This window comes from Trichosurus vulpecula, chromosome 6 (genome assembly GCF_011100635.1).
Source record: "Trichosurus vulpecula isolate mTriVul1 chromosome 6, mTriVul1.pri, whole genome shotgun sequence".
NCBI lineage: Eukaryota > Metazoa > Chordata > Mammalia > Diprotodontia > Phalangeridae > Trichosurus > Trichosurus vulpecula.
In genome coordinates, this window is record NC_050578.1 from 266,024,028 (window position 1) to 266,047,582 (window position 23,555).

Here is a 23,555-nt window from a genome sequence, read left to right on the forward strand (position 1 = left end):
TTGCAGAGATAGCATTTGCATATCAGATTAGGTCACCTGACTCCTCAGATGTCAGAGACAAGGAATGATTTACAGAGCTGATTTTTGTAACAGAAAAGAGGAGTAAAACATCATTTTGAACATAATTCAATTGGTCAAGTCAGGTCACCTTACTAGTTAGCTTCTCCCAGCCTTTCTTAATGCTATCCAGAATTCTTAATCCTTAATCCCATCATTCCTTACAGGTAGAGATGCAGGTTTGAGGGAGGGATTCAGGGACCCCTCAAAGACTGGAATACTGGATAAGGTCATCTGGAATGCATTCATAGACTCAAGCATTCTTTAAGGTGGCAAGGTGGCAAAGATTTATTGTTATCCTTTTCAGTGGGCAAGAGTTCTTAAGGAACCTGCAACCTAACAGGAATGATGCTAAAGCTTATATAGGAAAATCATTATCTGGCAGACATGTTAATTAGGTGATAACTTACAACCTTGTTCACTGGCACCATTCACTACTGGAAACCAGGGAAGGAGGTTTCTAAGGTGTATATTTTTGGTCTGTTATATCTGTAGCAAGATAGCTTTGAGAGTTGATGTCTATAGCTTGACCTCTGAACTGAATATGATAACTTTGGGAATCAATACATGATAATTCTGTGGTTACAAGATAGTCCTGTTTTTACAAGAGAATTTCTTCAGAGGTCAGCTTGTTCTTGTGTTGGGGAAAGATATTTGTTTTACTGGGGCTTACTTATGAGTAGTTGCAGGGAAAGGTAGTTTGTCTCACTGGGGCCAACTCATGAGTTGTTAGGCATAGTGTCCTTGGGCTGGGGAGAAAACTGTCAGAGATAGCGTTTTGAGGCTAGGGAGAAATGTGATTTTGGAACTGAGGTCCAAGCACAAGCACCCAAGCCCCTCATCATTGTTACCTTTTGTAACCAGAAAGTCTCCTGGGAAAGAGGATCAGTAGTAGTTAGTAGTCACCTCCCCCCCATCTTCCTTAGAAGATTACATGGCTCAATTTAGATTCTAGTTCAGGAAAAAAAGGGAACTCATCTGACAAGGCTAGAAAAAAAGAAGTAAACCTCTGGCTAGCCTTTCCCCAGCTGCCGTTAAGGGGAACTTAGCTTCTGGTCAAAGCCCCTTCCTGCCAGAGAAGGAAACCTAACTTTTTAAAAAGAGTAATCCTATGGTTATTTATTATATCTTACTCTAAATTATCTGCTACTAAGTGATAAAGTCTTCTCAGTCTATCTCTTTACTAAATCTGTAGATAACGTACACTTAAGAGACTATCTATGTTAGTTGGGTGTAGCTGTTAGGGCTAGCTTTTCCTAAAGAAGGGAATTTAATCCTATAATCAAACTAAAAATAAAACAAAGTCACCAATGTTAATTGATTTCCTTTTCACCATCTTCAGTGTGAATTTTTAGGCTGTTAGGTGTTGAACCAGTGACCTCAAGGCTTCTTCTGTTTCTTATCCTGTTTGTCTTGATCCACTTTTCTCTTCTCCTTTTTGTTAACTGATAAAAATGAGGTTTTTGAGCTCCCCACCCTGCTAGATCTTTTAGCAGGGGCTAGGTGATTATCTCTCAGAGATATTATGGAGAGGATACTTACATGGGATAGGGTAGGAAGGGGTACATTAAATGACCTTGAAGGTCCTTCCTACTCTAAAGTTTTATTGCTCTTATATTTCTGTAATCTATAAAAGGTGGATATTGGTCTATATTGTGTCTAAAGTATTTTCCATATTGAAAAAAAAACACCTTTGACTTGATGCTTTTCCCACACTCTACTGCTTTTTATCTTGCCCCTATCCTAGTTTTAGTCCTGGCTTCCTCCTGACTCTGTCTCCATTCTCCAGGGAAGTTCACTGTTTTGGGACCACAACAGCCAATCACAGCCTTGGTGGGTGGAGAGGCTACATTCTACTGCCGCCTCTGTCCCCAGAAGGATGCTGGGGATATGGAGGTGATGTGGTTCCGTGAGAAGCATTCAGGTCTAGTTCATCACTCTAAAGATGAGCAGGATCAAATGGAACAGCAACTTCCAGAATATAAAGAGAGGACAGAATTCCTTCGAGAGAATATTTCCAGTGGGAATGTGGCCCTGAGGTTGAGCAACGTCCATCCATCTGATGAGGGGAAGTACTTCTGCCAATTTAGAAGCTCTATCTATTCTAATGAAGCTGAATTCCAAGTACTTGTGGCAGGTGAGTTTGTGGCAGGTGCCTGAGCCCTCATGTGGAGGCAACAACCATGGGGAAATTTGCTTCTGGGGAATACAGGCAGGCCTATCCTACTAGAGGGACAAAACAGGAACATCCAATGTTGAAGGCAATGTTGCCTTGTTCCCAGGTCAGAGCATCAAAAGAGGGGGCAGTTCAAAGATGAAGATCAATGTTCTGGAAAGTAATGGTTCATTCCAGTTGGAGACAAGTAGCCCAGCTGAAGAAATGGAATGCAATCTGAAGCAAGTACTCAAGTTAGATTCATTGTGGTAACGTTAATGGGAAGTCACTTGGAGTGAGAATAATGGTCACATAATGGTGAATTTCCAGCAGTTGTTGAACTGGTGTTTTGGCTAATGTGCTAAATTGATGGACAATTATGCCCATGGTTTGTGTTGATCAATTTAAAGATCCCCTGAAGACAAAAATTAAACCAACCCTGCCTTCAAGTAGTTTACATTCTACAACAATTATATTGATAATTAAATATAATTTATGTACAAAGCAAAAAGTAATTTCATGGTGAGAGGAATGACATATCTGGATCTCTGTGTTAGGAAGTGAATTTTGGGAGCTGCGTGGAGGATAAATTGAATTGGGAAGAGATTGGGAGAAGAGAGATCAATCTGAGGGGCAAGATACAATAGGGGCCTGAACCAGGGTAGTGGCCATGACAAGATGGAGAAATGAGTGAATGAAAGAGATCTCATGGAAGTAGAAAAAATGGGTGGAGAGTGAAAGGGAAGAGTAGAGAATGATATAGAGATTGCGTTTCCAAACTTAGCTGACTAGAAAGAATGGCACTCTTGACAGAAATAGACAAGTTAGTGATAGGGGTATGTTTGCAGGAAAAGATGAATTCTGATTTGGACATGTTAAGCTTTACATTCCTGAGGGACATCCAGATGGAGATGTCTGTAGATGATGTGGGACAAATGCTCAAGAGAGAGAGAGGATTGGGAATGTATATTTGGAAGTCCTCTGAATAGAGTGACAATTTAATTCATGGGCACTGATGAAATGTAGTGAGGGGAAGAGAGTGGAGAGAGAGAAGATCCAGGACAGAGCTCTGGGGCACACCCATATTAAAGAAGAAGATACTAAAAGGAGATCAAAGAGAGGAGGAATACTGCAGAGATCTAGGTACCAAAAAAATGATACTTGGGAGGATAGGATGGTCAATAGCATAAAAAATATAGGACAAGGACTGAGAAAAAGCCATGCATTTACCAATAAGAATTTGTGGAGGCCGGAAGTCAAATCGCCTGGTGTTGAAGGGTCAGTGAGGAAGTGTAGGCAACAAGTACGTATGTCCTGGTGCATGGTTGCAGAAGGGAGGAGAGAAAGAGTGATCTTTTGAAGGAATAAATAGGACCAATGAAGTGAAGTAATGAAGACCACAACCTCCCTCAATTTCAACTGGGAGGATACAGGGTCAATCTGTAAAAAGCTTTTACCGGGGAAATGGTACAGTGCTGTGCCCCTACTTACTCCTGTCTGTGTAATATAACACAGCTTCAAACTTCAGGAAACTCATAGACTATATGAATGTGGAGATGAGAAGAGAGGAGATTGTCAAGCCAAGGCTGTAGGCACCCTGTTGTTATTTGCAGATTCATGACACTTGATAATTCTGTCCATACATAGCAACACAATCTGTACAGAAACCTAATTAGACATAGATAGCCATGTTTTACTCACTGTCTACTCTTTGCCGTGCTTGTGCTCACAGATGTGCACCGATATACATGTGTATGTGTCTATCCCAGAATGCATCTAGTATAGTGCCTTACATGTAGCAGGCACTTATTAAGTTCTTATTTAAATTTAAAATGTTATCTTCCCCATTGGATAAGTATGCCATATATGACTTCACTCAAGGTATAGATATGTGCATTTTTCTCATCTTCTATTTTCCCATTTGTAATAGTTGCAAAATGTACATAGGATAATAAAGTAATTAAAAATCATTCTGTTAGCACGGAAGTGACCTCCAATTTGTTTTGTTTCTCTCTCCTAGGAACAGGCTCAGCCCCTCACATACGCACCAACTTTGAGGGAACCGACAGACTTCGGCTGACGTGCACATCTATCAACTGGTATCCAAAGCCTCAGGCGCAGTGGAGGAACACTCATGGGATCCTCTTGTTACCAGTCTCAATGATCATTAAGCAGCAGGACAATGGGCTGTTCTCTGTAGAAATGTCAATCGTGTTGAAGGCCAGTTTAAAAGAAAGCATCTCTTGTTTCATTTGGAACCCCCTCCTTAAGCAAGGGAAGGAAACAAAGGTTTTTTGGGCAGGTCAGTTCCCTCCCTAAATACCAGAGCTAGCCTTCTGCCCAGAAAGAGCAAACTGTGGGGTCTAAAAAGAAAGGGAAAGCCAGACACCTCCAAGTGTTTCACACAATCATGTGTCATAATATTTGACATTTCACTATTAGGACATGTAGGATCTTAATGATGGAAGAGACCAGAAATTCTCTACTCTTAAGTGGCAGAGTCTGGATTCAAATGTATATTCAGTATACAAATCCACTTCTCTTTCCAATATATCAGAGTGCCTCTTCTTTTGGGTTCCTACCTTTCAAAGGTACTGAGACTCTGGGGCTCTACATTCGCAAGGAGATACCCAGTACTGGATGCCTTTTAGATTCCCTATTGCTGTAGCAGGATTGTGCTTGCTGCTTGTCAGTGGGGCTAACCATTTCCAGTGAACCCACAGAAGCAGACTAAACATATTCATGTGGCTTCATTTGCTCCCTAACTGATCACACCTTCTCTTTACTAGTCAAAGTCCCTTTTCTCCCACTGGTAAATTCCTTCTGGAGCCTCTGTTTTGGGGGCAGGTTTGGGTTGGCCATATTCCATTCACTCTCCTAGTCATGCCAAAATCTCTAAGGACTTTTGAACCATGACTTGGCTGCCCTCTCAGCCTGGAATGTTCCTTATCGCCTGGGGCCTTCTCTTGTGGTATGTTTGCCAGGCTGCATTTCCCCTCACCTCATCCCCTTTCAATCTTCCCTTTATGCATTTTCTTTCTGAACTAGAATGTTGTGGACATTTTCCTGAGGATAAGAACTGTCTTTCTTTTTGCTTATATTTCTCTCTCAGCCCTTAGCACAGAGCATGGCACATGATGTTGTTGAGTTGTTTTCCAGTCATGTCTGCCTCTGTGACCCAATTGAGGGTTTTCTTGGCAGAGATACTGGAGCGGTTTGCCATCTCCTTCTCCAGTTCATTTTACAGATGAGGAAACTGAAGCAAACAGGGTTTAGTGACTTGCCTAAGGTCACATAGCTAATAAGTGTCTGAGGTGAGATTTTAACTCAGGAAGACGAATCTTCCTGATGCCTGGCCTGGTGCTCTATCCTCCTTACCACCTGAATGCTTGCTGTTTACCTGCCTGCCTAATAATACAGGCAGGAACAATGTGTCATTCTTGACCTCCGATTTCTGAATTATGGGCCACACAGCAGCACATATGCTTTGGGAGCATCTACCAACATGGGGGCAACAAAGAGTTAGAACATGGAGCAGTGTGTTGAATTTGGAAGCAGGAAGACATAGGTTCAAATTCTGTCTCAGACACCAGCTGTGTGACTCTAGGCTAGTCACTTAACCTCTCCGGGCTCCAACTTCCTAATCTGTAGAATAATGGAACCAGACATTCTAAGGTCATTTCTGGGTCTATAATCTATGATGATTCTACCCCCAGCAATGGTGACTCTGCCAGGCCTCTTATAGGGTATGCCTATTTGGTAATAGCCCTTGGAGGAGGGTAGATGGAATACAAGAGTCATACCATTGCTCATACAAACACAGAGCAGGACCGACACATTCAAGGATCCAAGGCCAGTCCTGCCATCTTTACTCCTTACTAAATCTCCTTCTTTTGACCTTACTCCAGTCCAATTGAATAAGCATCTCCTTATTTCTTGAACTGGCAATCTTTAGGAAGAAAAAGAGCCAGTTTCAGATCGACTGGTAGTGACTACAGCCTCACTCCCTCTCAACTAGAATTGTTGGAGATAGCCTCCATTTGGCCAAAGGAGAGATGATGTCTTAATATATCACACCAGCTCCCTTCCTGCCCTTGTAGGTTGCCTTCCCTGTTGCGCTAACAGCAATGCAGAGGAGAGTAGGAAATCTGTCTGCAGAGGCCAGTGCAATGACTAGGGAATTGGGCTACTGTGAAATTAGGACTTCTGGGTTCTAGGTCCATCATATATGGACCTTGGGGGAAGCATTAGAACTGCTTGGGCCTCTGTTTCCTCATCTGTTAAATTAGGATTTTGCTCTAATCAGTAAGGCATTGACTGCCTATAACTCGGACATTTGATTTTTTCAGATACCTTGTTTCCAGAGGCCTCTTCTGAGATAATCCCACTGTTTATCTGTGTATTTGTTGTGGGAATCTTCCTATTCTTCGCCAATTATGATGACATTCTAAGAAAAGTCAGAGGTAAAGGGGTAAATGGGTGGGTGTGTCAGGATTATTTTATAATACAATGGGATCTAGAGAAGATCATGAGCTGTCTGAGCCATAACTTGAAGCTTATTTTTAGTTTGACACTGGGGGAATCAGTTCAGACTATGAGAAACCCATTGAAGATCCAATTTGATTCCAAATAGATACCTGTAGGTGGGGTATATTAATTGTATCCTACTGGAACTTTTGGATTCAAACTAGATGTCATTAGATATGAATTTGGCTTCTAACTAAAGGCTTCATATGAAAGATAGTGTTGGAGCTGAGCTTTGGAGGAAACCTGAGAATCTGAGAGACAGGGGGGAAGAGGGAGGGCATTCTAAACATGAGGAACAGTACCTTAACAAGCCACAGAAATGAGAGATAGAATGTTATGCATAGGGAATGAAAAGAAGGCCAATTTAGCTTCATGAAGGGGATTGGCATGCAGTAAGCTGGAAAGCTAGGTTGAAACCTGTTTGGTAACACAGAAGCTGATGAATTAATTCTTCCTCATATTTTGCCTGAATGGTCACAAAATAGACAGTGGATAACAACAGAACCTGCTTTACAGGGTCATTGCAAGGATCAAATGAAATGATATCCTTGTAGTGCTTTGCAAACCTTAAAAACACCATATAAATATTATTATTATTATTAAATATCACCATCATTATTATTATGCATTTATGGTCCCAATAACAAATTCTAAATGTTAATGAAGGAGCATAGCCACATACTTTTTCACTTAATTATAATTTGGAGCAGAAAATTTTATTAAGCTATGTGAAAAAATGTATCTCTCTCAACATTTCTAACCCATTGATTTTTAAAATAAGGTGATAAATGGTCCCTATTAAATTATTTTCCATTTTATTTCTCTCAGCACTAAGAATCTGGATGCAAGATCACCTTGAATAATTCTGGAGATTTTCTGGATCCTGGAAAGTGTTAGGGGAAGACAGTGAAACAACATGGGTACCTGAAGTTAAGAGCCACTAGAAGTACTTTGAGGGACTAGGACTATCTCTGATCCAGTCTGGAAGCTAAATAATTAATTGACACTTCTATGTTTGACTCTTTAAAAAACCTTTTGCATGTATTTTATCTTTTGAGCCTCACAAAAGGTGAGATAGGTCTTAGAGAGATTATGATGCTTTTCTAGTTGACTTGTCAGTGATCATACACCACATGAGTGTCTGAAGTGCAATTGGAAATTCAGTCTTCCCCAAGTCTGAAGATCCTTTTTCTTCTTCTTGCCTCTGCTCTGGTGCTTTAGACAATTTGGTCAAACTTGCATCTAACTTAGCAAAATCCGTTCCAGAACTTAACACAATCATTTCAATCCAACTTGATACATGTTATTCCATCACCCATCTTCATGCCCATGCTGTTGAATAGGTTGTCCCTCATAATTAGAAGTGACTCCACCCTCACCTCACCCTCTCAACTGAAGCCACTGCATTAGATTGTATGGGAAAGATTAGTTGGGGAGAATAAAGCTAATAAACTGATTAATCAACAAATATTTATTAAGCACCCACTAGATGTTAGGCACTATGTTAGGCCTGGAGATACAAAGTACCTGCCCTTAAGAAACTTATATTCTCTCAGAGCAGACATATACTTGCATACACAATATATGCATACAAACATACATACAAATATACAATTTATACACATACAAACATATATACATACACACTTTCACACTTACACACATACACTTGTAGAGTGATAGAGTCAATAAATATTTAAGTGCCTACTATGTGCCAAGCATTGTACCAATCCCTGGGGATACAAATATGAAGAAGATAGTCCCTGCCCTCAAGAAGCTTATAATCTAATGGGGGAAGACAACACATAAAGAAAGCAGATGAGCATGTAGGGGAAGGAGAAGGTACTCAGCGTAGGGGCATGACCAAAACCGAAAAAAGTCCAAGATGAGTACAGCCAGAGGAAAAAAAAAGGAGTCCAAAATGAGTGCAGCCAGGTGGGAAATGAGATGTCTGCACTATCCCCCTTCCTTAAATGGAATATGAAGAGTTCATGGCTTTTCTCCAATCAAAGGGGGAGAGGGTACTGATGAGGTATGAGTATCAAGCAGTCCCTGGTTGATTGGATCTTGAAAGATGATGAGATTGTCTAATAATGAGTTTACTAGGGTCTTGGTGGAGATGGCAAACCAAAATGGGTTCAGTGATACATTTAATGGGGGAAGTGGAAATGCATTTAATGGGAGGGGAGAGCAAAGATTTACAAAGCCCTAAGCACCCCTCACCTCCTAACAGTGCAACCAGCCAAGGCTTTCAACAATTTCCTTGTAGGGCTAGTACACTCAGTCCATTTATCTTTCGTATCTCTAATCCTTAAAGTGCTGGATATCATACTATAAACTAATTAGATAATAATATATAAACACCCATCCACAGTTACATGCTAAATTGGGTGGTATTATAACTGCAGGGAAACACAGATCAGGGTGAGCTCAGTTGGGTCAGAGTCCAGAATATTAGGCTCTAAGAAGTCTTTAGACTTAGGAGGTTTTCATAGGCCATCTGTTTTCTCCCATACCCCAAATGAAAATATTTACATTATTCTTGACCAATGACCATTTAATTTCTGCTTGTAGAATCCAGTGTTGGGGAGTTCATTGCCTTCTGAGGTAGATAAATACCTCCAAATTTTGCTCACTCACAGAATCACAATACGTGCAAATTGAAAGAAACATCTGATATCATTTAGTCCAATTGGTACCTGAAAAAGATGTCTTCTGTAAGAGACTTGAAAGATGCCCATCTAGTCTTTGTTTGGTCTCCCATAAATGTGAACTAAGGTTGCTGAAGGCAACTCATTCTACTTTGGGATAAGCTCCCTTCAGGGGACTTGAGGCTCCCTTGAATAAAATATTAGGGAGAAAAAAGATTTGCATAAAGTGATGGTGAGTGAAAAAGCCAAAAGCAAGAAAGCAATATATACAATTAACAACAGCGTAAATATGGTTAAGACCGAAAATCAAAGGTACTCTGGCCAGAAACTACTGACAGTACTATTCCTGTCTTGCCAGAGTTAAAGGGCAGATTTTTCCTTTCAGTTAATGATCCATAAACTGAATCTTTTTTTTTGTCAGGGGCTGGGGAAGGGTGAATGCTTGTTGGGAAGTTGACTCATTCTTTCACTTTTCCCCAGATACTCTTCAAATCATTTCGTGATATCTTTTGTTTTTACATCATATATATTCCCCACTGTTTCTTTTCCTCCACCTTTTCCCAGGTAACCTTATAATACCTTGCACACATAATAACTACCCCTTATAATAGCTAGAACCTTAAGGTTTCTGAAGTGTTTTACAAATATCACCTCACTTTAATCTCACAACAACCCTGAGAGGTAAGCGTTATCATTTATCTCCATTTTACAGATGAAGAAACTGAGGCAGATAGAAATGAAGTGATTTTTCCAGGGTCACACTGCTAGGAAATGTCTGAAGCCATATTTTAACTCAAACCTGTCTGACTCCAGGTCAGGAGTTGTATTTATTATCTCAATCGTTATCTTTTCAACTTTTATCTCTCCATCGATTTTTTTTTTCAAAATTTCCACTTCTGAGCCGGCTTTGGTGTTATTTGCTTTGCTGGTTTTCTAGTTTTTTTAAAGTTTGTGTTTTATTTTCTTCTCATAATATGAATTTTATTTGCTACCTAACTGCCTCATAATAAAGAATTTTTAAAAAGGAGAAAAGATTCAGTAAAACTTAATGAACACATGTTTAATTTAATACACAGTGTTCCATATCCATGGTCACTCTCCTCTGCAAAGAAGGGCTGGGGAGGAATCTTTTTGTGTTTCTTTCTTGGACCAAACTTAGTCATTTTCATTTTTAGAAATTCTAAACTTTAAAAATGTCAACTAACATGAGCCTTTCCACATACACAGTAGAACAGAGTGGGGGGAGGAGGAAGAAAGAATATATAGGGGTAATAAGAGACTTCATACTTACACTGACAGGCAGGATGATTCTGACAGCATTGCGTGTGTCAAAGAGGGGAAAGTAGAGGTGCCCTCTCTCTCCTAGCAACCAGAAGAGGCAACAAAATTCTGTTCAAATTCAATGGACAATATTAGTCTGGTACTATCACCTATCGAAGTTAAAAGCACAGAATTTCTTTTGGTAAAAGATCAACAAATCTTTTTTTTTTTAACTGGGGGGAGTAGAATTAGCAATTTTTAAAGAAGTGTTCATTTTGTGAGAGCAAAATTTATCAATAAATTAAGAAAAATGTAGAAAAATTTAAAAAAGTGTGACTGAAAAAACACCTAAAAGCAGGGAAAGTAGAAGCCATGTAATTAAATTTAGTGATGAAGGATCAAAGAAATCATCTGGTCCAATTAAAAAATTGAATAGATTAAGTAACTGAAGCCAGGAAAGGTGACTTTCCCAAGGTCACAGGGTGGCAGAATTTAGATAAAATCATTGCCAGAAGCATAGAAGAACTGTTCAAGATCCCTGTAGGAGAATCAGATCTGGAATTGAGTGCAAAATCAGAGGCTGACTACTTCCTTCTTTCTCTTTCTTTCTCTCCACCCTCCCACCACAGATACTTTTAATGACAAACTTGGTAAGTTATATATTTTCACCATCATTATACAAATATAAATGGGGAGACTACATGCTATGGAAAAATTCTCATCTATGTTGTTGATTTCAGAAAAAAGAAACTCCTAAAGGAGTCAAAATATTGCCATCTTAAAAACTGAGTGGGTTACTCAGACAGTGAATCAACAAACATTTATTAAGAGCTTTCCATATGCCAGGCACTGAGCTAAATGCTGGGGATATTAAGATGGAGAGTCACGCTCAAGAAATAGCATGTAAATCGTATACGTGTATCATAGAGAGAATGGAGGAGAATAACATATAATAAGATGGGAGGGATAGGTTATGAAGAGCTTTAAATGCCCCCAAAAGGGCTTGTATTTTATCCTAGAAAGAAGAAAAAAAATAACAGTGAGACAGCATATCAACACTATTGGAATGTGGTTGAAAGAGTTATACCTCTGAAGACTCATATTGGGAGGAAAAAACTATCACAACTTGAACTTAAAAACCCCCTGTAGACCACCAAGAAAGGAAGAAACAGAAAAGGAAGCCAAAAAGTAGACATTTTGAAAATGTCTCCATATCAAAGGAGAGATAAAGTTGAAAAAAAATCATTTACCTAACACATTTAATAATTCAGCTAAATACAACAAATGGCTAAAACTGAAAATGTACATGAAGTGGATGATACAAAAAGCAAAAATTAGCAAAATAGAAAAGAGAGACTCTAGATAGCCAAACATCTGAAAGAGAAACCAAGTAGAGGAATTCCTGAAGAAAATGCTTCTAGTCTGGATTCATTTAAAATGGAATTTTATTAGATGTTTAGAAAACAAATAATTCCAAGGCAACATAGAGGAAGAAGGATCAAAGGGTTATAGATTTAGACCTTAAAGAGACTAGGGATCTAGTCCAATTCCCTCATTTTATCCATGCCAATGCACAGTGTGGCAATAGTTGAAGAGATATTCAAATCTAGAGGAAAAAATGGGTGATTGGGAAATAACTTAGAAGCAAGGCATCCAGTAGAAGTTACCTTATCAAAGAATTATAAATTGAAAGTTATTAGGGACCTTTGAGGGCAGTTAGACCAACCCACTCACTTCATAGATGAGAAAACAAAGCTATAGAGAGATTAAATTACTTTTCCAAGGTCACAAATTTGTTAAGAATTAGAGGTGAGATAGTCGTACATTGTTAGAAATATGAGTATGAGAGATTATCTCCTCCAATACCCTCTCACATTACAAATGGAGAAACTGAGGCCCAGACAAGGGACCATACCAAAGATCACACAGAGAATTTGAATATTCCGGGTCTTCTAACTTTGAGTCCCTTTGTTTATTCATCCATATTAGCTAATTGGGATACTTGAGAAAACAGAAAAGCAAATAATGAGGTGGCCATAATGTAAAAAATGGATAATGTATATGAATGAGTTGGCAATTTTTCTCACTTTTCTTTTTATAGGCACTCTTAAAGATGAGCTTGGTGAGTTATACTTTTTTGTTCATAATCCAATATATAAAGTAATATGACATACCACTGGATAATACTCATTTCACTATGTTGTAGATTTTAGAGAAAACTAGAGACAAAGCATTGGTATCCTAAATGAGTGGATCAAAGAATAGATCATACAAACAACAAATAATTTTGAAATAATAACAACATATCAACATACTGATATTTAAGGGAGGCAGTTTAATTATGTCTTAGAGGAAAGCTTCTGAATCTTAATATCCCTATTATCAAAAGAAAGAAAGAGCAAATAGTTAAAAAGTCATCAAATTTATAAACCCAAAACAAAACAAAACATAACAGAAAAATATTGGAAACAAAATGACCATTAAGATGCTAAATAAAATGAATATTTGTTTTTTGAGATCATTATGATCTTTGAATAATTTGATAATTTTATTTCTTTTAAAGAGAGAGATTAAAACTAATTGCCAATATCAATATTAAAGAGGGAGAATTTCAAAATCAATGGAGAATGTACAAAGAAAATTATTAGAAGCTATAGTACTAAATTATATCATGACAAAATGGAAAAATTACATGAATTAGATGACAATTGAGAAAAATACAAAAGACAAAACTGAATAGAATTTGTAGAGAACCCAAACATCCATAGATCAGAAAGTGAAATCAAGCTAAATTATTTCTCCAAGAAAATATTTTAAGTTCAGTCAGTTAAAAAGCATTTATTAAATTCCACAAAGTGGAAGAGAGATATGAGATTATAGCTACTGGAGATGAATGGATCAAGTGAAGATGTTTTGAGACTGGAGGAGAAATGAGCATGTTTGTACACAGTAGGGAAGTAGCCAGCAGGCAGGGAGAGATTGAAGATAAGTGAGAGACTGGAGATGGTAGAGGGAGTAACCTGTTGGAGGAAAGATGGAATGGAATCATTTGTAGTTATAGAGGGGTTTTCCTTGGCAAGGAGAAAGTCTGTTTCTTCATATGAGACAGGAGTGAAGGAGAAGATAGATGGGAAAGTTATCTAAGTCATATGAGAAGAAAAGAGAAAAGGGAGCTTTCTGTGAATGGCTCCAATTTTTACAAGGCAAAGTTCTCAGATGGGAGAGTGGGGGAAGGAGAGATGTGGGAAGTTTGACAACCAATGAAAAAGCTTGGAACAGCTGCTGTGGTCAGTGGTACAATGAGTTTTTTAAGGAGGTGTAGAGAGATTGTCTTACAGCAGTGAGGGCCAGTTGAGGTTGTGTAACATAAATTTGCAGTGGATCTAGTCAGCACAGTTATGTGATTTTTCTTCAGTGTTTTTCAGCAGCACATGAGTAGGAGCAAAGGCTGTGGATGGTAGGAATGATCCACTGCTGAGGTTAGACAGGGCAAGACCATTGATAGGATAAGTATACAAAGAATAAATGAGAAAAGGACCGGGTAGAGTTGAACTAATTCACCAAGTGGTCAAGATGGAGAAAGGAGGATAATTTAGCCAATTCAGGGGTAATGGCCTGGGGGGAAAAATTGAAGAGTAGAGGAATTGAAGGTCATGGTGAGGATGAATAGTGAGGTTGGGGTTTTGAAGCAGAGGGAAAGGTGGAATAACCATTGTTTGTAATCAGATAAGGGGATTTCAGAGTTTATAAACATAGAAGTGGTGCATTTGTGGGTGACAGTAAGATGAAGGGTATTGCCATTTCTGTGTAGCTGAGGTAGGGTGGGGAAATAGGTCCTGTGAAATGAGAATATTGAAGAACTGGGAGGTCAGGGTGAATACTCCATCAGTATTTGAAGGAGTATCAATATGTATGTTTAAGTTCTATATTATCAGGGCAGGAGTTGGGGAGAAAGGAAGGAGAGTGAACCAGTCACAGAATTCATTGCAAAAAGAAGGGAAGTGTCCTGGAGGTCAATAAAGAAAAGCTACCAGAATTTGATTGGATGGTAGATCTGAATTGAGTGAATCTAAAAAGAAGTTACTGAGAGATGGTCGTGGAGGACAGTCTGGACACGGCAGTGGGGAACAAGTACAATTTTAACTGCCCTACTTCAACCAGTGAGAGAGACAAATGAGTGAAAATGTAACCAGTGCTGGAAAGGGAGACAAAGAACACTGTAATAAGGAGCGAGCCAGTTTTCAGTGGGAGACAAAATGTGGAAGGAGTGGGAAAGGAAAAGTTTTAAAATGAAAACACATTTGTTACCTATGGAGCAAGCATTTCAGAGAGCACAGTGCAAGGACTGGGTACCTTTAGAATGGAACCTTGTGGGGGCTGGGTTAAGGGTGATTGAAATAAGGGAGTGGACAGTGGGGGATGGAGAATGAGATTTGAATAATTATAGTCTCTTATTCAGAATCACTAGGAAGAGGAAGGTGTGACAGGGTGGGCTATTAATCAGTGATAAATTAATTCAGGTACATTATCAATATTCCTAGGAGTTTGCCTTCAGAGTAGAATCCTCTTAGAACATTAATCAGCTTATGGGAGGGGACCAGTGGGGGAAACAGATGGAATGTTATTTTTCCCCTTTCAGGCTGTCCAGGCCAGGCCAGAAGACAACTGGAGGGAGCAGAATGGAATGGTGCTTCTCTCCTTCCGTGCACACCGGAGCAGGACAGTCCAGCAGATATCCAGAAGGAGCAAGGAGGAATGGCATCTGACTCTCTTCTCGGCCATCGTGAAGAGGCCCCACAAGGAGAACAAAAAGAAGTGGAAATGAATCTCTCTCCCTCCCCTGACATCTTGAAGAGGCCAGGTTAGGAGTGTGGGGCAGGAAGGAATGGTATCTCTTTTCCTCTTCTGCAATCAGGAAGAGTTGAGATGAATTTAAAATTGAATTCTATTGAACACTGTAACCATAAATTATTCCTAGGTTATATAAACTAAAAAACATATAGAGAAGGCATCTTATGAAATTCCTTCTATGACACAAATTTATTGTCTTGATACATAGACCAGGCAGAGATAAAATAGACCAAAAAAAGTACACCTACACAGGAGTGTTCATAAAGTCTGGACATGTAAGCAAAAATGCATATTTTCAAGAAATGAAATGAATGAAATTTTCAATAATATTTAATTGGAATATTAACAAATAACATCTTCAATATGATTTCCATTACTTGTGATACAAAGATTGATGCACTTTGTAAGATTCACATGAACTCGATGCGATAACTCCACACTGCCGTCAATTTTAGCACATTCACTCTTTATGTGTTCAATCAAGTGTGTTGCATCTGTGATTTTGAGTGCACCTTCTACTTTAGCATACTCCAGAAAAAGAAGTTGCTGAACAATACACAGTCTTCAGTGAAATGGTTAGTAAAATGTTAATGAGATTTACTGTGTGTCCAGACTTTAGGGACACCCTATATATCAGAAATGAACATTACTATTGAAATGAACACTACAAAAGAGGCTAAAGCTGTGTATTTAAGAAATTATTTATATTTACCAAGTTGGATTTATACCAAAAATCCAAGGATGATTCAAATTTAGGAAAATTGAAAATGTAATTGTATTAATAGCAAGCACAATAGAAATTAATTTTATTATGAAATATTAAAACAACCAAAAAATCCTTTTAGAGAAAAACATACAAAAGTTCAAAAATTAAAAGACCTCACAATTATGTAAGTATATAAAATGAAACTCCAACATAATTTGTAACACATAAATATTAGAAGCATTCCCAGTGAGATCAGGGATGATACATGGATGCCTACCCTTTCTATCATTATTTTATTTAGTGCTATTAATGCTATTTTTTGAAAATAGAAAAAACCAATGGAATCAGGATAGTCAAAGAAGAAGTAAAAATTACCTCTTTATAGACAATATGATGATTCCCTTCTAGAGAAACAGAAAATTAAGACAAAAAACAAAATGATTGAAAACTTTAGAAAAGTATCAAAGATACAAAATCAATTAATCAAAGAGCATTTATTAAGCTTTATTAAGTTCTAGACAACATGTCAATCTAAACTAATCCTGTCTTTCTATATTTTACTAACAAAACCTAGTGGGAAGAGATAGGACAAAAATTCTATGTAATTTAAAAAAATGTACTAAAATTTTGGGAATTTACATACTAAGATACACAGAGATTATATAAAAAAAGCATTTTATAGAAATAAAAGAGGATATACTTATAGGATTTTATAGTATTTTATAGAAATAAAAGAAGATATAAGAAATAAGAATTAAAAGAACACTAAAATCTTGGGAGCTATTCAACCTTTAAGATTGGACTTTGCTAGGATAAGAAAAATGACATTACCATACAGTAGTGGTTCTCAAACTTTCTTAAAATTATTATAAGAATACACACTGTATTTTTTTGTTTACCACAAACTTGTGGAAAACCAGAGTAGTATCTGGAGAAAAATAGCTTTAGATCAACACAGTATTCCTTATAATACAACATATTCACAATATATAAATAATATTTTATGTACTGTAAATAGAGAAAAATTGAAGGTTATATAACTTAAGTTTTTCAGAGGGAAAAATTTGTAAGCAGACATTGGATGTTAGAAAATAAAAGTAAAGGAGACAAACTCATTTATATATATTTTAAAAGTTTTCACACAAAGAAAGACAATGTCACTAGAATCATAAGGAAAATATGGTTTCAAAGGAAGCTTTTCACTTAGTGTAACTGAAAAACATCTAACATACAAAATCTATGAAGAATTGATACAAATTGATAAGACTATCCTGTATAGACAAATGAAGGCTATAAACAAAAAGTTTCCAAAAGAAGAAATATCAGTTATCAATGATTATCTGAAAAATGTTTAAAATCAATAATAATAAAAGTACAAATTAAAAGACCCACTAAGCATCACCTTAAGGCCATGTAGTTATCAAAGACAGGAAATTTCTTCATTGGAGAGTCTGTAGGACAGGAATCATAATTAAACAGTGGGAGTTGTGACATCTTTCACCTCTTCTGCAAAGCAATTTGGAATTATTCAAGAAAAGTTATTCAATTGTCCATATTCATGTGACTCCAAGATTTCATCAATGAGTCTATTGAGAACAAGAAATGATCATACAAAGGTTTTTATAGCAGCAGTATTTGTGATAACAAAATATGTCCCTAACACTTGAGCAATGATTGAGGACCTGTTGTAGTTCAAGTATAATAGAATAACACTGCTATGTAAGAAAGAAGATATATAATTTAGAGAAACTGATTGCATTAAATAATGAATAAAGGCAGAATAAAAAAGCATATATGCAATGATTACAAGGTAAACAAAGTCACTAGCCATTTAAAGGTCAGAAAAGTCAGCTATAGTACTTCCATTAAAAATATTAACAATAGACAAGCAAAATATCTAATTCTTGAGAAATAAAGGTTTGGAAGTGGGTTTTTTGTGTATCAATATACTAGCATTTTTTAAATAAAAGAAAAAGTAATTGAATTTAGAGAAAGGAATGGATGGAAGGAACATTTGAGAGTTTTAAAAGGATTGGGAAGCAATGGGTATATAGGCGAGAATGAAGATGTGAGAGAATGGAGACAATAGGCAGACAATTTTCTGGAGAAAGTGGGATGGAATAGTCATTCAGTCAACTAGCATGTTTTGACCACCAGTCTACCACATACTGTGTGACCTTAGAGAAATCACCTCACTGCTCTGAGCCTTCATATGTAGAATAAGGCTGACCTTGATGATTTCTAAAATCCCCTTCAATTCTAAATCATATTTGGGGTTACAGGTATCTCGGAGGCAAGAGAATATAATCTGCAATTAACAGTAAGCCGTGGGCAAATTGATCTATACAAGGAGCCATTCCTTACAGGATATGCAAATATTCTTTGCCTGCTCCTAGTCAATCACAGGGGAATTTGAGGGCTTGACTTTAATCCATGAATGATTGATGACTGAACATCCCCAAATTGGCTACTAAGCAGGAAGATCTGAAGACTCAGGGAAACTTTTAAAGGAAAGCACAGCTTCCTGTTTGCTCCCTCTTGGCTGCAATTCAGCAGATGATTACATGTCATTCTAGTATGAGGTGGGGAAAGGACAAAGTCCTATCTTCCCCTATTTGTCCCCTAAAGTCCCTCCTTATGCTGGTGTTATGGCAACTTACATAGCAACCACTGAAGGGGGACTCAACTAGGTGAACTTTAGCTGAGGTGACTGGCTACCTCTGACTTCCTTCTGGTGTTCCTTTCCTTGAGTAGGTGACATTGTGAAGTTGAACTGTTGGGAGATCTGTGAGAAGTGGCAAAAGTATATACCAGAATGATTGTAATGGTAGCAATGTCAAATGAGTTTGAAGAAAGGGAAATATCTTTGGTGGAAAGAGCACCAGAAAGTAAAATCAATTTGGATGTTTAATTAGACAGTGCCAGAGATGAAAAATGGAAAATTATTAGTTAAAAGCCTTGGAAAAATTGCTCTTTATGCCAATGAGGCTTAACTACCAGCTTTCCAGAAAATTGTACAGTAGTTAAAATGACAAAACTCTGTTCTGATCATTATGTTGATGTGCAGTAGGTTCCTTATGATTTCATTGCTTTTGTTAGGAGTAAATTTCTATAAAATATTGTATTGAATTTGTGCTTTGAGTATATTTGTTAGTTGCCTCTCTTTTGTTGGGAAATCCAGTCAAGAATTATAACTTTTATTGTAATGGACGTAATCTCCAGATTGCCAGGGTGGGGCGTTACTAATGAGCTGAAGAATATGAGAGCAGGAATCTTAATCTTCTACACAGGGCTCAAGATTGTCCAGAGCTGAGTCTGGGCAATTGATAATGACTAGGAAATGGGTGGAGAGTGGTCATCAACCCCTATGGCGGCGACCAAACTATTCCTCTACACCTTGTGTTAGAATTTTAATCTTATTTCTTCTTTTGGTTTTATTTCAGATTTACAAACTGCCCGGAAACACAGAGGTAATCACTGAAGAAGCTATAAGCAGAGTCTATGGGGAGCAGAAAATGTCTTTGAATTAGATCTGAGCTTGTACTGGACTGCAAGTTCCATTTAACTCAACAGTGTTCGATGACAGTCAAGAAATCTATCTATCTCATATCATCTAAGTCTTCATCGAAAGAGGCTTAATAATAGCAGGACTAGGGAGTTGATAGACCTACCGTACTTTGCTCTGGTCAGCCTCCATCTGGAGTATTACTGGACGTTTTAATTTTGGGTGCCACACATTAGGAAGGACATTTATAAGTGGAGAGAGTCCAGGAAAGGGAAATCAGTGTGAACAGCCTTAAGCTGATGCCAAGTGACAATCATTAGAAGCAAATATATATGTTTAGGATAGATGTGTTGGGGAAGCTTGGTAGTGCAGTAAATAGAGTATTGGGCATGGAGTCAAGAAGATGTAAGTTCAAATCCAGCCTCAGATGCTAATAGTATGACCTTGGGAAAGTCATTTAGCCTTTGCTTCATTTTCCTCAACTGTAGAATGGAGATCATAATGGGGATCACTTGCAAAGCACAGAGAGAACAATGCTTGGCAAATAGTAGGGGCTATATAAATCCTAGCGATTTTTTTTTTATAAATGAGAATAGGTTATTCAAGTATTCCAAAAGTAACCATGTGAAATAGGGATGATAATTATTCTGCGTGGGCCCCGAAAGCAGGAGAAACAATAATTAGAGATAGCTCTAAGGCAAAATGATGGCCTGAAGTTAGGACGATATGGTGGAGTGAAAAGAGTACTGATTTTGGGGTCAGAGGACTTGAGTTCAAATTCTCCCTCTTTCACTTAACACCTTTGCAACCTTGGGAAAGTCACTCAGCATTTTCGAACCTCAGTTGCCACATCTGTGAAAAGTAGGGACTGGTGAGTCGGATGGCTTCTAAGGTCCCTTCTAACTAAAAATCTGCATCCCACTAATCCCTTAATTGAGGTCTTTGTTTCATTCTCCTTTTTTTTGTATCCCTAGAGTTTAGCATAGTGAGGAGTGTATAGTAGGTGATTAATAAATGCTTTTATCTTGATTTAAAGGCTGAATCCAGCACTTGGTATAATTTGGCACAAAGTAAGCATTTAATCCATGTTTGTTAATTGACTGAATGACAGCTTAAGGAACATTCTTATCTAGAATACATTCTCTTTCGGTCACGTATTGGACTGAAAGTCCTCTTAAGTCCTTCTACCTGAGATTTTGTGATTCTCATATTTATAGAGAATTTTAAGGTTTGCAAAGACTTTGATTATTTCATTTGTTCCTGTTTTACACACCTCTTCTCCTTGAAACTCTTCTTTTGGACTCTTTGATACTATACTATTATCTGACATCCCTCTTCCCCTATTGTTTCCCTCCTACCTTTCTAATTGTTCCTTCACAATATAGTAAAAGGAGTCCTAACCTAAAAGTATATGGAGGCATGCCTCCAAGGAAGTGTAACTATACTACAAAAGGAACACAATAGATTCAGCCACTAGGGGGCACACTGGACCAGGCAAGACTGAGTTCACATTTGGTTTCAGATACTAGCTGTGTGACCAGAGGTAAGTCAATTAATTCGCTTGCCTCAGTTTCCTCAACTGCAAAATGGGGACAATAATACAGGGTTGGTGTGTAGACAAAAATCACATGATATTTGTAAAGCACTTTGTCAACCTTAAAGGCAGCTATTATTATTATTTGCTTGAGTTTTTCTTTTTTAAGGTAATGGGGTACTAAACTTGAAGATGGAATAGAGATTTAGCCTTCTGAGTTAGGGAGAATGAAGACAGGGAAAGTGAAAAGACAAAAATGTACTGAAGAAAAAGGCATTGGCTGAATGCGTACTTGTGCGTTTGGGGGAGAACTTGGTGCCTCGAGCTTGGAGATGGTTTGGAAAAGCAGTTAGGAAATGTGTTCTAGGGAATCACTGAGAGATGAAGTATATTAAATAATTCACATCACAGGGGACCAGTTGAAGTGATGGAGCATGGCTGTAGGGTCCTGTTTCTAGCCCCAGGATTGAACCTGTACATTTCTCTGCAGTGGATGTCACGTTGGATGCAGACACAGCTCATCCTTACCTCCTTCCTCGAAAGGATGGCAAAAGTGTCTTTTCCTGTTCTCAGAAGTTAAAGAAGCCCAAGTGTGCTAAGCGCTTTGAAACCCTGGTCTGTGTACTGGCCAAGGAGAGATTCACTTCAGGGCAATTTTACTGGGAGGTGCAGGTGGAAAATAAGATGAAGTGGACTCTGGGACTCTGCAAGGACTCAGTCTGCAGAAAAGGGGGCAACCAGGTCACACCAGAAGCTGGGTTCTGGACTATCTCTCTGAAGAAAGGGAATGAGTACTGGGCCCTCTCTAGCCCTCAGACCCATCTCCAGTTGGTAGTGCCTCCCAAGATTGTGGGGATTTTCCTGGACTATGAAGCTGGATGCATCGCCTTCTACAATGTGACTGATGGTACCCACATCTACACCTTCCAGGACACCTTTAATGAGGCCCTAAGGCCGTGCATCTGCCCTGGTCCCCTCTCTATATGGGAAAACATCGTCCCTATCACCATTCCGTCCCGAAGGCAGGAGATTCTCAAGACTTCCAAACTTCCTAAAGCCACATGACAACCTGGAATTGTTTTGAGTAAGCAGATATGGGTTCTTGAGGAGAATCCATATTATCCACAACCCTCAGTACAGATGTACTTGCCTTTCATCTCTATTGGGGGATATCAGATATTTAGGAATGTCCCTTCAGCACATGTTGAAGATTCCCCCACATGTCCTCCTCCATTCCCATATACATCTTCTTGCTCCATTTGATATGAGGGCTTGCTAAGCCCCTTTTAGGGCTATTTATCCACCTGTAGTATCCACTTGTCACCCAACTCTAACCCATAGTTCCACAAAGCTGTAGCATTCATAGTCCATAAAACCTTGGCAGATGGGTTAAACCAGGTTGAAGGTAACCAACAGGGTTCAAACCTTTCGGTGAGTTAGGGAGATGTCTATCCCAAGTATATAAAGACTGCCCCTGGTGGAATGGGTGGATGAGAACAATTTGTTCCAATGGTCATGAAGGCAGCTGAAGCAGGCTCTGTGGAGCACTTAGAGTTTGTTCAGACATCAAAGACACCAAGGTCATGCACCGCATCCTGGGCCATCATCAGTCATCTTGACTTTTGTCCTGCCACTAGACTTTGATGACTGTTTTTTTTGGAACTTCGATGACTCTGGAAGAGAGAGTGAGGCTGATGACTCTGTGCAACTCTGCCTCACTTAAATCCAGTTTATTCTCAAGTCAAAACACCACATGTCACAGGTCCTCTTTGAAAATAAAAGATAAACACCAACAACATCTTTATAACCTCTTCCACTTTTATTTGCTTTAGCACCATGAGAATTACTAGTGTATGTACCTTTTCTAGAATAGTCCTTTTTGTCTTACAGGTTTTTAACAATGGCCTTAAAATACAAATATACATCAGATGCTAGCCTATGGGTCAAGGAACCCCTACACATTTGCCAGGAAGAAGGGTGGTTTATTTTTATGGGAAATATTGGCTGGTTACCATAACTAGTTAGAATTCCTGCCACCCAAAATTATGAGTAACCAATGCATTCATATATATGCAGTTATACTTTTGAGTTGGTATCCAGGTCATGTGAGATCTTCACCATTTACATCATAAATCTATGCAATCGCACTAGCCAATATGTAGTATCTTTCTGAAGAGTTATCTGACAGTGCACCATAAAGTTTACAAAAGTAATCCTAGCTTTTGATCCAGCAATTCCATTGTTAGGAATATAGCCTAATGGTATTGTCAAAATAAAAGCAGTACTGTCTGTTCAAATGTTTTCATAAC

General features: G+C 38.3%; 1 protein-coding gene across 1 annotated transcript in view; it reads left to right on the top strand.

Moving 5' to 3' along the window:
• Positions 1 to 22,509, top strand: part of LOC118855118 (butyrophilin subfamily 1 member A1-like) — a 29,508-nt gene extending 6,999 nt beyond the window's left edge. Inside the window, 7 exon segments of the mRNA XM_036765230.1 lie at positions 1,847 to 2,194; positions 4,233 to 4,514; positions 6,562 to 6,675; positions 12,752 to 12,772; positions 15,290 to 15,511; positions 19,651 to 19,677; positions 21,737 to 22,509. Of these exon segments, the coding sequence (XP_036621125.1) occupies positions 1,847 to 2,194; positions 4,233 to 4,514; positions 6,562 to 6,675; positions 12,752 to 12,772; positions 15,290 to 15,511; positions 19,651 to 19,677; positions 21,737 to 22,509 (1,787 nt within the window).
• The last annotated feature ends 1,046 nt before the right edge of the window (positions 22,510 to 23,555 follow it).